The following is a 16489-nucleotide window of genomic DNA, read 5'->3' as shown; positions in this document are numbered from 1 at the left end:
GAGCCTTTGTTGCAAAGTGAAAAACTTAACAGGACTGCACCTATTAATATGCGGTTGTATGTGCACCACAAATAAGTCCATGAGGAAGACTACCATTAGCCAAAAATATACTCTCATTCTATTCCAAAATGTCTTCTTTATATAAATGTATAATACATCTACTTGACTTTTCCTGTAATTTTTATATGTCCAACTGTCATTAAAATCAAAATAAAATATGCTGCTATCTCAATAACAGCTACAATATATACTTACTTTTGATTATGGTGTCATCCCTGATCCCCATATTAGCACAATTTTCTAAATCTGTCTGCACACTTTTATTATTAAGCAACCGGTTGGCATCTTCCATTTCCATATTTTCTTTTTCACATTTTCCTAGAACGAGAAAGCAACAATGTATAAGATATGGACACCATACGACATATAGCACCTGTTGTGGGGGTGCACCTCATAATTTCAATAGGTCTAGATTTTGTTACAATACAGAAGGTATTTATCAGATTATATTAAGTACAAAATGGATTTATGTATTATATATCCTATTGTCCTGTATTCAATGCGACCAGTGAGGGGGTTTTTAACGGCGGGGATCGCAGAAAACAAGCGATCCTCGCTGTTTACTCCCCGCGTCAGCCACTCACTCTATTCAATGAGGCAACTATTCAGCGAGGTTTGTGGCTAATGCAGGGAGCCCGCTGCATTTAGCCGCGACTCTCGCAGTTGTAGCGGCCGCATACGTCGATTACCCCTCGCTCCAAAAGCAAAGCGAGGGGGAATCGGCCTATGCAGGGGGTCAGTTGAATACTGACCCTACGAGCTGTGACAGCAAGCAGGCAGTGCTGCCCGCTGTCACAGCAGCTCGCCAGCAGCATTGTGTTTGTTCTAATTCATTTTTTCAAACCGCATTTTCCCAGGATTGGTTTACTTTAGTTTTTACTAAACAATATATAAGGAAAACCGCTTATATTAGTTTAGTTTCTTTTATTTGAAAGTGTAAACTATTGATTTCTAACTTTTGTATGTACATTTATGGAGAAGAGAGAATCTCAAAATTGCACAAATAACCCAATGCATACTCACTATGAAGTATCACAGAACTACTTGTGTCAGAAGACAGAGGCTATGGGCTGTATTCAATGCCGGGGGCAAGCGGTGACAGCGAGAAGGGCTGCCTGCTCGCTGTCACCGCTCGCCCGATGAGTATTCAAATGACCACCCCGCATACACTGATTCCCCCTCGCTCCATTTTTCGCTCCATCAGAATTCCAGTGTCAGTACACTGGCCACCGGTAATCCATCTGTATCCCAATGTAACAATGCAGCTGCAGTTGCACACAAAATATATTGGATGATTCAGGTTGGTGTGCAAAAGCAAACTCCTTTTTTAATGGACAAAAACACTGCAGGTGGGGCAGATGTAACATGTGCAGAGAGAGTTACATTTGGGTGAGTTATTTTGTTTCTGTGCAGGGTAAATACTGGCTGCTTTATTCTCAAACTGCAATTTAGATTTCAGTTTGAACATACACCACCCAAATCGAACTCTCTCTGCACATGTTACATCTGCCCCACCTGCAGTGCACATGGATTTGTCCATTAAAGGAGGAGTTTTATTTTTGCAAACCAACCTGAACTACCTGAACCATAGTCATGCTGCAGAAAAGGTCATCAGCATAGCCTGCTTGTGTATATAATTTGCATAGCAATTATAATAAAACTATTTTTTGGGGGGGAAACAATGCTCAAAAAGATTTTTGACATTCGTAAAAGTACTCAGGACTAGACACGACTAGAAACAGAAATGTCTTAGAGGAGGTGGCCCATGTTCAGCCTCTTCCGGCCAGGCCCTCTCCTCTCTGCCGAGAGTAGCAACAGAAGGTCTGAGCACTAGAGCGCTCAGACTATGCAAATCTCCAGAAAAATGGTGTTGTGGCAATTTTTTTAATTGATTTTCGCAGTGCAGCATTGTGTAGTCTGAGCACTTGAGAGCTCAGACTCCACTGCGCATGCACAGATCACCGGAAAAATGTCCACCACCCCATTTTTCTGATGATTTCAGCAACACTCTGCCACCACTTGACTCCGGAGGTTGAGTATTACAAAAATGGATTCAGTGTGCACAGTGTGGCACCCTCGGGACTCAGGGGCCCCTCTGCATGCACACACTAAACCCATTATAGATGCTACTGACTAGAAGGGATGTTTACCATGACTACAGAAATCATGAGAAAGTACATATTTGTATCAGTCTAATCCAGGGGTCCTCAAACTATTTTGCTCTGGGACCCCATCAGACAATAAAAATATTTACAGGACCCAAGCGAGTTGATGCAGAAGGTCATCACATCACATGTGTAGGCAGCAGTCAGCACATACTTGGCAGCATTGTGGAGGCACACAGTGATGTGAGGAGTCTAATATAACAGGCAATTCAACAGATTATTCAGACTCCTTGTATCACTGACTGAGATTAGAAAAGTCATCAGCCTGATGGTCAGCAACATGGAGTCGCGACCCCATACTAAGCAGGTGGGGATCCACTTTGGGGTCAGGACCCACAGTTTGAGAACCGCTGATCTAATCTGATAAATAATTATTTCTATGAATGAAATGAATTAAACTTGTGGGACTTCAAATATAGAAGGTTTCCGGGGTGAATTTATAAAACCTAGGACGGCTCCTAGATGTTTTGGACAGTATATAAAATGGATGTCACACCTTATGTGGATTTTAATACCTGAATTTATATACTGGCAACCACCTCAACCATTATGAATATCAACCAATGCATCAGCCACATGCTAGGTGTAAGAGACCTGTCATAAACAGTTTTCTTTCCTCTGACACTCCCACGAGTCAGGACTGAATCATGTCGCTGTCCTACTTCCCGACACAAAACACACAATTTTAAGGAAAGACAGATTCTGCCAAGTTCCACCTGACTCAAAATAGTATGAAGATAGCCAAACATGCTTACATTTACCTCTTGTGTATGCTAGAACATCTAATACATTTTGCAATATATTATCCAATAAATACAGGGGGAGTTTTTGCCTAATCTTGGCCAGAGTTATGGGATTACTCATAATGTCCAGGTAACCTTATTAAGGCCTAATAAACTAAGGGGGATATTCAATCCCTGCTGATATTTCTGACAGAGGAAATAGCATTGAGTGCCTATTCAATGCGGTCTATCCCAACAGCATTGAAGAGGCAGATCGTCAGAACAGGCCCGACTTTAAAAGCTGTCAGGCCCGTTTTGCTTAGAACAGCCGTGAATCCATGGCCGTTTATACAGACACGCCCCATTTCGACAATCGGCAGGCGGAATATTGAATCCCATCTGCCGAAATGCAGGCGAGCAAAACAAAAACAGGCCAGGGTCAGCGCTGTCGGCAGGTAGCGACAGTCTTGACCCAAGATTAAATACGCCCTCCTAAGGGTTCAAGTTTGGAGCATGGGAAACTTTATTTTGCTTAGCAGAGTCAAAGTTTCCTTGTTTTAAAAAAAATCAATCTTTAATAGGATTGAAGAGTTGGCAAATTAATCAATCAATTACTTGTGATAACTTTTAGAGATTCTATAAACAAAAACAGACGCCTGACAGGTTTTGCCCTTCTTGTTTCTCAACAGTGCATACAACACTAAAATTCATGCAAAGCAGTTTAGAAATGTGTGTGTTTGTACAGGTTCAGTCTCTTTATTTTTTTTTTAACTATCAGTGCCATACAGTTTGTACATTTTGAGAAAGCACAGTAACCTTTAAAATAACAGCCATGTGTACAATTCCTAAAGAAATGTGAAGTTTGATATGCAAGAATATACCTCATATTACATTAGTTACCAGGGGTTTTAACTTCAACACAAAACAAAACCTAAGACCCATACTTATCCTACAGTATATGCCACAACTTTAGAAAAAAACACAACAACCCTATATACAGGATCTACGAAAAAAATAATTATACACACAGTCCTCCTTTATGCCTCACAGGGGCGAATTGTTAAAGAGATACAGCCCGGGAAAAGTTTTGAAGCAGCTCAGGGGGGTTGCAAGTGACCAGCGTGGACTAGTGACGAGGGGGGGGGGGGGGGGTACGAGTGACCAGCGGGGGACTAGTGACGGGGGGCAGGTGCTATTGACCAGTGGAGACTAGTGACCGGGGTGGGGGGTTTGCAGTGCTAGTGACCCGGGGAGGGGGGTGATAGCGCTACTGACCGGGGGGGGGGGGGGCGCGAGGTGGTGCCGCTGCTTACCCTGCTTCGGTGCCGTGCTCGCCGGCACTATATGCTGAAGCTGTTCACGGCCATTGTCAAACTGGTCAAAGCCGTGGTCATATTTTCTGTGGTCAGCACAGCAAGGCCACAGCCCAGGGGAGGGGGGGGGGGGGGGGAGCGGAGGCTCGGCCATGGGGGTATAGCAGCCAAATGTGGTCCGGGCCACTGGGAAATGGCCCGGTTTCCCGGCGGCCCAATCTGACCAATTGGGATCTGGCTTTAGCTCAGCTGACTTCAGGAACCAATCATAAACTGTAACTGAGTATATAAGGAGTCACCAGTGCATACAGCCTGTGCTGTATGCTGTGGCCTGCGCTCCCTGGATTCAGCATGGAGTATGTCTGCTCATGCAGTCCTCAGTCCTGTCCAGGTTTATTGGGTTAAGCCCAAGTCCAGCCCAGTCCAGTCCCATTAAGTTCCAGACTGGTCAGTCCAGTTTACTCTGATTAAATTTCCATAATTTAATATCAGGTGACCCAGGCAGAGAGTGCTACCAACAGCAAGTGATTCACTTGCTGTGTTTTGGTGACACACAGACACTAGTCTACATAGGGCCTTATTTTGGTTCATTCTTTCTGACAAAATCCTTCTTAGATGGACAAAACCATGTGCACTGCAGGGGGGCAGATGTAACATGTGCAGAGAGAATTAGATTTGGGTGAGTAATTTTGTTTCTGTGCAGGGAAAATACTGACTGCTTAATTTTTACACTGCAATATAGATCTCACTTTGAAGTAAAACCCCACCCAAATCTAATTCTCTCTGCACATGTTACATCTGCCCCACCTGCAGTGCACATGGTTTTGCCCATCTAAGAAGGATTTTGTCAGAAAGAATGAACCAAAATAAGGCCCATATAGAGGATTACAGAATTATATATACATATATATAAAATGATTTTTCTCATGAGTGCCCCTGTTTAAAGGGAAAATACCGTGGATGGATGGATTTTCATTTTATTACATGTATTTGATTTGTTTTGACTAATGCCCTTGAAATCTACATTCTTATTTTCCAAGTAAGTGTAAATGATCATAAAGGGCATGATAGTGAAACTACAGTCAGCAGACTGCACACAAATAGTCACTGAAAGTTCCAGGAAGGTTTTTGCATCTGTAATGAAATGTCATGAAGATTTATGCATGCGAGTCATAACATTGGAACTCGGTAAAACTGAAAGATGAAGAGGCTCTGTCATCCAGCAGTTATATCAGTTGTTTTCTTGTTAAGCAACATACAAAACATTCACAAATGTAATACTGGAAGGAAGACATTTAAACATGAAAAAACGCAAATTCAGTTATGTGAATCTGTAAAATTCACCAAACCGAATACATTGATATTTGACAAATTCTATGTATCCCAAAACTACCATAAGCTTGACAGTTTATTACAAAGTGCAAGGAAAGGGCAGTTTTGATGCATAGATTGAAAACTCTTCAAGCAAAGATTTCTCATGTTTGTTCAAGTCTGAAGTTTGTCATTTTATTAATACACTGGTATTTTATTCTCCCTCAGTGCTCTGTAATATCAGTGTGCAACTGAGACCTTTATACACAAACATATACAGTAACATCACATCCTTTTTTTCAAGTATTTTGTATATAAAGCTCTACATTTATTTAAAATAAAGTATCAATTGAAACAATCTTTTAATGATTGTTTTCCTTTCCTTCTTAAATGAAAACATACGAACATGCTACATGTTCCAACGTGTACAAACAATTCTGTCTTTTGCTATTTGCTGAACTGTGTGATGAGTAACATTCTCTGCCTGACTGTACAAATATGTGAGTGTCTGTGTGTGTGTTTCATACTTTTATTGTCAGAGGCAACACGTAAGGGGGGTGGTAATTGAGTCAGCGGGGAACAGATGTGCGGGAACTCTGGGCAGCAAGCGGTAGACTTGCCCACCTTCCCGGGGGTCAGGGTGGTGGACCCAATTTTCAGGAACATCCTGGCCATTCCGGGAGGGTAGGAAATCCTGGTGTGTTTGTGTGTAAGTAAACCTTGATATACATCTTCCTTTAATATTGGGCTTATATCCTGTATACTGCATCACAGGAACATACATGTATCTCCTTCCTAATAACTGATAATACCAGTGTCCCTGGCTTGGAAATATATTGGGGGTTATTCAGATTTACTAGCTGAAAAGCGAGTTCGGTCCGCGGACTGATGTTTGGGGACTGCACATGCGTATCGGCGAATATACACATGTGAGAACCCCTTCGGCGAGTATCACACTTGCCGACACATTTGTACAGAGGGGGGCGGGCGGGCAGGGAGCAGCCCCACGTGAACACCCAGCGTTTCCTGGGAGTGGCCAGAAAGATGGTGGGTGCGCCCAGAAAAACACTGGGTGCCCCCATGCAAATGCAGGGTCAAAGCCTGCACGGGCTGAGTGACTGACGTTACATGACATCAGCGCTCGCTCCTGATTTCAGCCACATCCAAGAAAAATAATAGTCAGTTGACCATCAAATGTTTTATCGCCCATATGCCCACATGTGAATGAATGTGTCAGCGTACACATCCATTTGCATGCCGGCACGGGCATTGTCAGCGAAGGAGGCGGGCGCTCACTCTCGTGGCAAGCGGCGTGTACCCTCTCGATAGGCAGCACAAGAATGCTGCTTAGCGAGTGGGTCTGAATCAGGCCAATTGTGTGCTACACAAAGTCATATTGAAATAAATATTCCTATGCAGCATCCCACTTCATTTTCAGAAATCGATATTTAACAACATGTTCCCCTTTGTTTGATTTGTAATACGGTTTTATTCGTTTTAAGCAAAAACATCTTATGATTTGTTTTTAAAATGGTACGAAAATCTTAACACAGCTAAGACAGAGAAAAGTACATACAGTATCTATTCACTTAATAACATATGCAGGAGGGTCCGTCAACCGTGATATGTTTCTGTATGTCATGAGGACGCTTCAAGAGAACTTTAAATACGTGAAGAAGGATGATCAATACACATCTATAGGTGTCATCTACTGATGATTATTGTTAGGAGACTACAGTAATTAAAAAGTCAATAGTGTTAAGTTGTATAGCGAAATAATTAGGTGAAAAGAGATTGTACATACAGTAAATGCTGTACACGTGTTATTAAACTCCATTGGCACGGGGGGCTGACCTGTACATATTTTGTAATTTGGGACCAATGGAGGAGGAAGAGGTGGAGCGAATATAGATGTAATTTGTAACATGAACAACCTTGTTTCTGGTAGCAAAAAATGCCTGAAAATGACCGACACACACACACACATCACACCTCTCATTTTATCTTTTGCAATGATTCTATATTTTAAAGAAGTGTTAATTTTACAGGAATCCTAATATTTGTAAATTAGTAGAACCATTGAGTCCAATGTCTAATATATTTTAAATTTAGAAAAATAGTGAATAACACTCTATAATTGTAGGTTCAAATATCTGTATTGCCAGCCAGTATAGAGAGACAATAGGAGGTATACCATCATAAGGTCGACACATATTAGGTCAACATTGGGTCGACCACTGTCGGTCAATATGGCTTAGGTCAGCACATGAAATAGGTGTACATGACTAAGTTTGACAGGATTGGAAGGTCGACAATGCATCAGATCGACAATGGCATGGTCGGCAGTCAAAAGGAATTTTTACGTTTTTGGGGGAGCCGTCATGTGCCAACAGGCGGTATTTCATGCTCTACCATCCACTATGGCATGGAGAGAGAATAGAATATTGTGCCGAGCCCGAAGCATGGCGCATGCAGCAAGCCTTGCGAGGAGAGACTGTACACTTTGACTGTGTCCATGTTAATTATGTCGACAATTGGGACTAAAAAAAAAAAACTTGAAAAACTCATGTCAACAGTTTTACTGTAAAGCTTGCCATTGTCGATTTAATGCTTGTGTCAACATTCGAACCCTGTCGACCTTAGCCATGTCGACTGATTTCATGTGTCGACCTAAGTCATGTTGATCTTCATTGACCTACTCAATGCATGTTGACCTAATGACCCATACCAACACAAGATAAGATAGTACAGGTTGAGTATCCCTTATCCGAAATGCTCAGGACCACGAGCATTTCGGATAAGGGATTTTTACTGATTTTGGAATATTTTTTTTTCATATTTACCTGGTCCCCTGTCGGTGCCCCGATGGTCCCTCGACATCCACGGCAGCCTTCGGAATCCTCTTTAGCTGCATCTTTGGTCCTAGGAGTGCATTGCGCGAGTGTGCCAATGACGTCACCGGCTCGCCCATGCACTCGCTCAGTGAACCCCTGGGACCGGAGATGCCACTGAATAGGATTCAAAAGGCCACCAAGGACACCGGGAGATGAGGTAAGTATGAAAAAAAGAGGCTGTGGGGGGCAAAAAAATAAATTAAAAAAACCCTGAAATATTCCGAAAAACCATGGTTTTCGGGATATTTTGTTTTATGGAATATACAGATAACAGACTCAACCTGTACAATAATTGCAAGGAAAGTATGCCACTACTTTCTTGATCAATGCGCATAGAATATCAGCATTTGTTCAAGGCTCCCCTAGCCAAAAAGTTTCTTATGAATAAATAAAATAAAGAAAGTAAATTTTGCTTAACTATCACCCCCAGGTTCAGTTATGTAGTGGGAACATAGCTATGGTTCTAAATGTCCATGCATTTTAGGATTGGCAGCCACCAGCACTGGATTTGCCTATCACTTTGAGCAGAAATAATTAGTTTGGTCGTGTATCCCCAACCCAAGGCACCCTTGCAAACATTCCAGGTCACCCCAGAGTGCCTAGGAAGTTTGGGAACCACTGGACTAGCAGATGTTTCAGTTTCACCCGAGTAGACCTTCAATATTTTACAGTTTGCATTTCCTTCCATCTCAACATAGAGCAAAACCTCCTCACAGGGAAACAAAAAATGTAAACAAGGTACTTGTGAGTTATCTGGACGCCCGATTTTTTGATTGTATGCCTTAAGTTAAGGCATACAATCAGATGCGATGCGATGCGATATCGCATCGCATCGCATCGCATCGCATGCGACCATCGGATGCGATGACCCGATTTTTCCATAGGAATCAATGTTAAAATGATTCCTATGGAAAAAGGGGTCCTTTTCATACCCCTACTATCCAAGTGGGCATGGAGTTGGATATAAACCTGTGGCGAGCGTAGCGAGCCACCGAGCCCGAAGCGTGGCGAGCGAAGCGAGCCCCGCGAGGGGACGGTATTCCGTGTCCCCTCGCGGGGCTCGCTACGCTCGCCACGCTTCGGGCTCGGTGGCTCGCTACGCTCGCCACAGGTTTATATCCAACTCCATGCCCACTTGGATAGTAGGGGTATGAAAAGGACCCCTTTTTCCCATTGAATTCCATGTTAAAATGGACTCAGTCCATTTTAACATTGATTCCTATGGAAAAATCGGGTCATCGCATCGCATCGCATCGCATAGCATCCGATGGTCGCATGCGATGCGATGCGATGTGCCCGATCCGACCCGATTTTGAAATCGGGCGTCCGGATAACTCACATGTACCGTAAACAAACCTCAAACATCAAGGCCCTATAAAATGTATAAAAGAGCGAATATAAAGATATAAGGGCAGATTTATTAAGCTTGGAGAAGAGATAAACTGGAGATAAAGCGGAGAAAAGGTAAAAGGAGATAAAGCACAGCCAATCAGCTGTGTTTGAAAAAGACAGTTGGGAGTTGATTGGCTGGTGCTTTATCTCCTTTTACTTTTTCTCTGCTTTATCTCCAGTTTATCTCTTCTCCAAGCTTAATAAATCTGCCCCTTAATCTTATTATGACACGTCCCTTTGATCCGGATGTGAATGTTCCAGAAATGTTCAGATATGATGGGGTCAACTTCAGGAAGTTAAAATGTCCTTATTATGTTGACTCAGACCATGGAGATATTCGATATGCTACAGAAGTAGAGAAGAAGGCATACCGAACTCACACTCTAAAGCGGAGTAAGAGTCTTGACAAAGGTCTCAGTGACAAAAACGTGTTAACCCAGGAGTGTGAAGAGCTGACTTTTCCACAGACCTTGATACCTTCATCTCTGTATTTTCCATTTGGCATTACTATATTTTATTATTTGGACAGACCGTTTTTTCACATTTTTATGCATTGTAAACTTGGATACATATTTTATATGTGGACTGTGTTAAGATTCCCTGAATTGTTTAGGGTTATCCCTTTTTTTAACAATAAAAAAAATCTTTGACGATACTGCGGATTTTATGGAACATAATTTTTCCAATTAAGTGATCTATCTAAATGGGAAAAGATACCATGATATGCTTGAAATTCCTACACTAAATTGTAAGTTGGTACACACAAAATCTCTATCTTGATCAAAGTAACCACTATATCTCCCTTGCACCCTACTTAATAGCCCATACACAATAGAAGATTACCTTTCCAATCTGGCTGGTTGGAATGAAAATCTGGAAATGTTTGGAAGCAAATGACAATTGACTTCTGTGAGTTGGGTACGCATATTTGTTCTGACCAGATTTAAAGAAAAAACGCTATGTGCTATCTCCACTTTATTGTAAGTAAAGTTTGAACACCATAGCCTTGATATCCCCCTGAAAGGTGGAGTTTTTTTCCTTGTGGAGCTTAAAGAAACCTTTACACGCATGTACCAGGCAGTACATATTATGAGATTCCTATTATGAGATAGTATCACCCACTTTTCCTCCTGTCAGGAGTCTTCTCCTTTTATCACAGTATACTACACAAATAAATTTTTTGGGTACTTGTTTCCTAGCACGGCGCCCGTCGTAGGTGATCGCATACCTTAACTTATGGTATGCGATGGACGCGACCGACGCGAATTCAGGGCTATTTTTAGCCTTTTCCCTGACAATTAAAAAATCACGTCCATCACATGCCTTAATTTAAGGCATGCGATGCGACCGATGCAATGGACCCAATTTTACATAGGGAACAATGTTAAATGGGCCAATGGACCCGATTTTTTCATTGTATACCCACCCTTAAGGGTATTTTACATGTGAAATGCCCCCCCCCCCCCATTGTTAAAGCTACCCCACGATGAACGCCAACCCGAAGCGTGGCGAGGGGTGGCGGTACGCGTACTCTGACCTTTTCATACCCCCACTATCCACGTCGGCGTGGACCTGATTTTATATAGTATGGCGAGCGCAGCGAGGGGACGCCTAATACCTGTGAAGTAATGCGCGGGGCTCGCCACGCTTCGGGCTCGGTGGCTTGCTGCGCTCGCCACACTATACAAGTTCAACTCCATGCCGACCTGCATAGTGGGAGTATGAAAAGGTCGGAGGACGCGTACCGCCGCGCTCGCCACGCTTCGGGCGTTCATTGTGGGGTGGCATTTGACCCATCAGGGTTGGGAAACAATAAACATTGGGGTCTGGGGGCCATTTAACATTGGGGCCAATGTAAAATCGGGTCTCAGGGACCATTTTACAATGGTTCCAATTTAAAAATAGCATCGATCGCATCGCATGCGATTTGGTTGCATGCGATGGACGCGATTTTTTAGGACCCGATGGATACAATTAAAATAGCAGGCGCCGTGCTAGGAAACAAGTACCATTTTTTATTCTCTTTCCATAACCCAAAATATTACCCCTCCTAGTGTGGCACTACTTCAAGAATCAACGGAGCCTATGTCCTGGAAAAATTGGAAATAGTGAAAGAAAGCACTACGTGTCTTTCCTCCACATCTGAAGTGGTAAGTTGGGTACACACTTTGTCTATATATACCACTGTTTAACCCCTGCCCCATGAGAGAGAGTTTGAGTTTGGTACTCCTTCTTCCGCACTTCTGTAGCATATTCAATATTGATTATTGTAAATGATCCTTAACATTGGTTTGTTTCTATTTTGTTTTACCACATGGTCTGAGTCAATATTATACGGATATTTTAACTTCCTGAAGTTGACCCCATCATATCTGAAAGATTCTGGAACATTCACATCCGGATCAAAGGGACTCATCATAATAAGATTATATCTTTTATTCACTCTAGTAAACAGTTGTGCCTTGATATTTGGATTTGTTTCAATTTTTTGTGTTGGAATAGGTTTGAAAATGTGGTAACATTTTAGAAAACGGACACAGTACCTCAGGCAGCAGTGCGCCACTTAGATAAAGAAAAACCCTAAACCCTTTCTCCTTACAGGGAAATGTTTAGCACTGAAACTCTCAGAGCTCACCATTGCTGTAGTTAAGAGCTGGTGTAGTTATCCCTATCGATGCCGTGCGACATTATGGAGGATTCCTGCCAGATGTCCAACATGAGCCTCACAATTAGCTCACACATCTTCCTAGCCATTAGTTAGGAGAGGTTCAGGAACAGGCAAGTCTCCTAATATAAGTACAATGGCATGAGGTGCCATCTCCTTTTCAATGTTCAAAAGCTCAATTGCCATTTTCGAGAATATAAAAAATACAAATCAATTAAGCATCCAAAAACCTAATCAAAGTGTTAAGTCCTTAGCAGTGAGCGGGGTTCCAGTGCAGTGCAATATTCAAATAGGGGATTCACACTAGCTTCCACTGCATATGCTGCCTAATATCATTCACAGTTGGTGTGCCTCCCCTATTTTAATACTTGTCACAAAGTACTTTGGACATGTTGAATTGCAGGGGCGGATTGGGCAGGAAAATTTTGGAAGCAGCCCTTATGGGGGTGGAGTATGGTGATGGACGGAGTATGACCTCATAACAAGGGGTGTGGTCTTACAGGGAATGCTGTACCCATGAGAAAAAAATTAACAAATTTGGAAAATACAGGGCGGTATTCAATGCCACCCTGAGGGGGTTTTCTACAGCGAGGATGGCTTATTTTCAGTGAGGAAAAGCCATCCTCACTGTCAAACCCCCCTCGCCGTATTCAATGTTTGGCCAGAATCCTCGCCTTCAAAGGACGGCAAGTGATCCCCTTAAACGGAAAGGTTTGCTGCAAATGGAGCGGGTCTGCTGCATTTTGTGGGGAGCCCCGCTGTTTTGATGGCCACACTCACCGTATGGAAACAGCGAGGTGGAAACGGCCAGTGAAGGGGAGGGAGTTGAATACAAGTGTCTGTGAGTCTCTGAAACACTCCCATCTGGGGGCAATCTGACTATTCTGGGCCTGATTCAAAGGTGCACTATTTATCACAGTGCAACTACATCTTTATGCTAATGCAAATGGTCTTCCTACCGAGACACACAATAGTAGTGGTGGTAATTTGACACTGTCCATAAAAACACACCTTCAGTTGTACCATCGAACATTGCTCCAACCACATGGAGGTGCACAAAGTCCATCTGAACATGGGTGCAACTGCAGCAAGAGATATAGTCGCTGGCATGTGTCTAGCCTAGCCACCCCCTGTTACCTCTCAGGAGCGCCCACTAAAATTGCCTGTCTCTGCATCCAAATTTAATCTGTGTCTACCGGTGGAACAATTGGGACGCATGAGAATGCGCAGACAGAAAATATTGTCCACTGCATGCAGAAATGACATAGCATGAGGCTTTCTTGGGAAAAATCTACTAATAGTGGTAAAGTACTACAAATACAAGATGCTAGTAATGTTTACTACACTGTATATATCCTATACACACACACACACTTGTTTAAGAAAATTTTAAGATCCTGCTTTTGCCAAATTGTTCCTAATTTTAATAAAACTTTTTGAATTCTGAGTGTGGCACTGAACGCCACTAGGCGTTGCCCCTGTACTTGCTGTTTTCTGGTGGAATGGGCATGGTGGATGGTCTCTAAACCCTACACTACTGACCCCTCTATACCCGTCACTACACTACTGACCTCTCTATACCTGCTACTACATTACTGACCACACTACACTACTGACCCCTCTATATCCACTACTACACTAGTGACCCCTCAATACCCTACACTACACTGCTGACCCCTCTATACCCACCACTACACTAGTGACCCCTCTATACCCACCACTACACTAGAGACTCTTCTATACCCTACACTACTGACCCCTCTATACCCACTAAATTACTGAACCCTCTATACCCTACACTGCTGACCCCTCTATACCCTACATCATGACCCCTCTATACCCACCACTACATCACTGACCCCTCTATACCCTAGACTACATCACTGACCCCTCTATACCCTACACTGCATCACTGACCCCTCTATACCCTACACTGCATCACTGACCCCTCTATACCCTACACTGCATCACTGACCCCTCTATACCCTACACTACATCACTGACCCCTCTATACCTTACACTACATCACTGACCCCTCTATACCCTACACTACATCACTGACCCCTCTATACCCTACACTACATCACTGACCCCTCTATACCCTACACTACATCACCGACCTCTCTATACCCGCCACTATACTACTGACCCCTCTATACCCTACACTACATCACTGACCCCTCTTTACCCTACACTGCATCACTGACCCCTCTATATCCTACACTGCATCACTGACCCCTCTATACCCTACACTACATCACTGACCTGACCTCTCTATACCCGCCATTACATCACTGACCCCTCTATACCCTACACTGCATCACTGACCCCTCTATACCCTACACTGCATCACTGACCCCTCTATACCCTACACTACATCACTGACCTCTCTATACCCGCCATTACATCACTGACCCCTCTATACCCTACACTGCATCACTGACCCCTCTATACCCTACACTACATCACTGACCTCTCTATACCCGCCACTAAACTACTGACCCCTCTATACCCTACACTACATTACTGACCCCTTTATACCCTACACTGCATCACTGACCCCTCTATACCCGCCATTATACTACTGAACCCTCTATACCCTACACCAGTGGTAGCCAACCCTAGCCCTCGAGAGCTACCAACAGTTCACATTTTCCAGACAACCTAGCTGCTGCACAGCTGCACTCATTAATCACTGACACATTTTAAAAGATACACAGATGGAACTAATTAGCTCACTTGTGATTCTGTGAGGAGACCTGCAAAACATGCACTGTTGGTAGCTCTCGAGGACTAGAGTTGGCTACCCCAGCCCTACACTACATTACTGACCCCTTTATACCCTACACTGCTGATCCCTCCCATACCCACCACTACCCTACTGACCTCTCTATACCCACCACTACATTACTGACAGGTTAATAAATCTCCTTGTATATCATTGTCAATATCCTCCTAGTTTACTACAGACACCCCCTCCCCCACTTCACCATTTGGTATAGACACCTGCAAGCCATAACTCACCTTAAGCTGCTGTGCACTTGTCAGCTCCTCAGTCTTCTGCTCTTTTCTGCTTCAGGAATGTCCACCCAGTGTTCCAACTCTATTATATGGGCAGCGCTGCAGCGTTGCCGACATTTAGAGGTGCGGGACGCCAGGCACCTCACTGCTGTCAATGCTCTCTAGTTAGTGGCTGTATGGTCAGTGTCACTCTCCAGTAGCAGCTGCAGAGCTCATGCAGGATAACAATTAACATAACTATTGGGCTAAAGAGGGGTACTAACACCCCGTGGATGATGGATAAGGTACTAGCAGCAGGGGTCAGGACGCGGCAGCTGATCAGCTGCAAAGACCCAGATGACATCGCATTACGCAGGTTGAATCAAGGAGCTGCGAGGCAGATGGGGCAGCACAGAGTCAGTAGTAGCTGCGCGCACAAATTGAAAAGGGGGGTGGAGCCGGACAGACCTGGGGATGGAGCCTAGAAGGAGGAGGTAGCTGCACGGACACAAAATCACAGATAGGCCCGGGGAGGAGAAGGGGAAACAGCCGCTGATATCCTGTTTTAATAGCAGCCGGAGGCCACTCACTACAGCAAAGCACCGCGGGAGGAGCTGCTTGTGGCCGCATATGCGCAGCAGCCCTCCCGCGGCCATTTTGGTTATGGTCAAAGTGCTGCGGCCCAGCTAGCCCAGGGGGGAGCACCGGCCGGCCCGTTTTTAATTAGTTTTGGGCCGGCCCACCGGGAAATAGCCCGGTTTCCCGGCGGGCCAATCCGCCCCTGTTGAATTTTACTTCTTATTTATTTAACACCTTCTAGAAAGTAAAAAAGATAGGATCTGTTTGGTTGCTATGGGCAACATTTACACCTAAGTTTGTGTTGGGAAGATTTTGATTTAAGGTTTAATCTGCCATACATGTCTGGTATCCAATAGAAGTATGCCTTACAGATCTTCCTAATGAATTA

The 16489-nt window shown here is 43.7% G+C and overlaps 1 protein-coding gene across 7 annotated transcripts in view; it reads right to left on the bottom strand.

The window, feature by feature from the left end:
• MDFIC (MyoD family inhibitor domain containing) overlaps window positions 1-16489 on the bottom strand; it is a 162884-nt gene that overhangs the window by 99168 nt on the left and 47227 nt on the right. For all 7 annotated transcript variants that reach the window (XM_083182781.1, XM_083182778.1, XM_083182780.1 and 4 more), the window contains one exon: window positions 256-378. In XM_083182781.1, coding sequence (XP_083038907.1) covers window positions 256-378 — 123 coding nt within the window. The remainder of the gene's footprint in view (window positions 1-255; window positions 379-16489) is intronic.

Source organism: Crinia signifera, chromosome 4 (assembly GCF_055691185.1).
Source record: "Crinia signifera chromosome 4, ASM5569118v1, whole genome shotgun sequence".
Taxonomy (NCBI): Eukaryota; Metazoa; Chordata; class Amphibia; order Anura; family Myobatrachidae; genus Crinia; species Crinia signifera.
The sequence above is the reverse complement of the archived record's forward strand: the minus strand, read 5'-3'. Positions and strand labels throughout refer to the sequence as shown.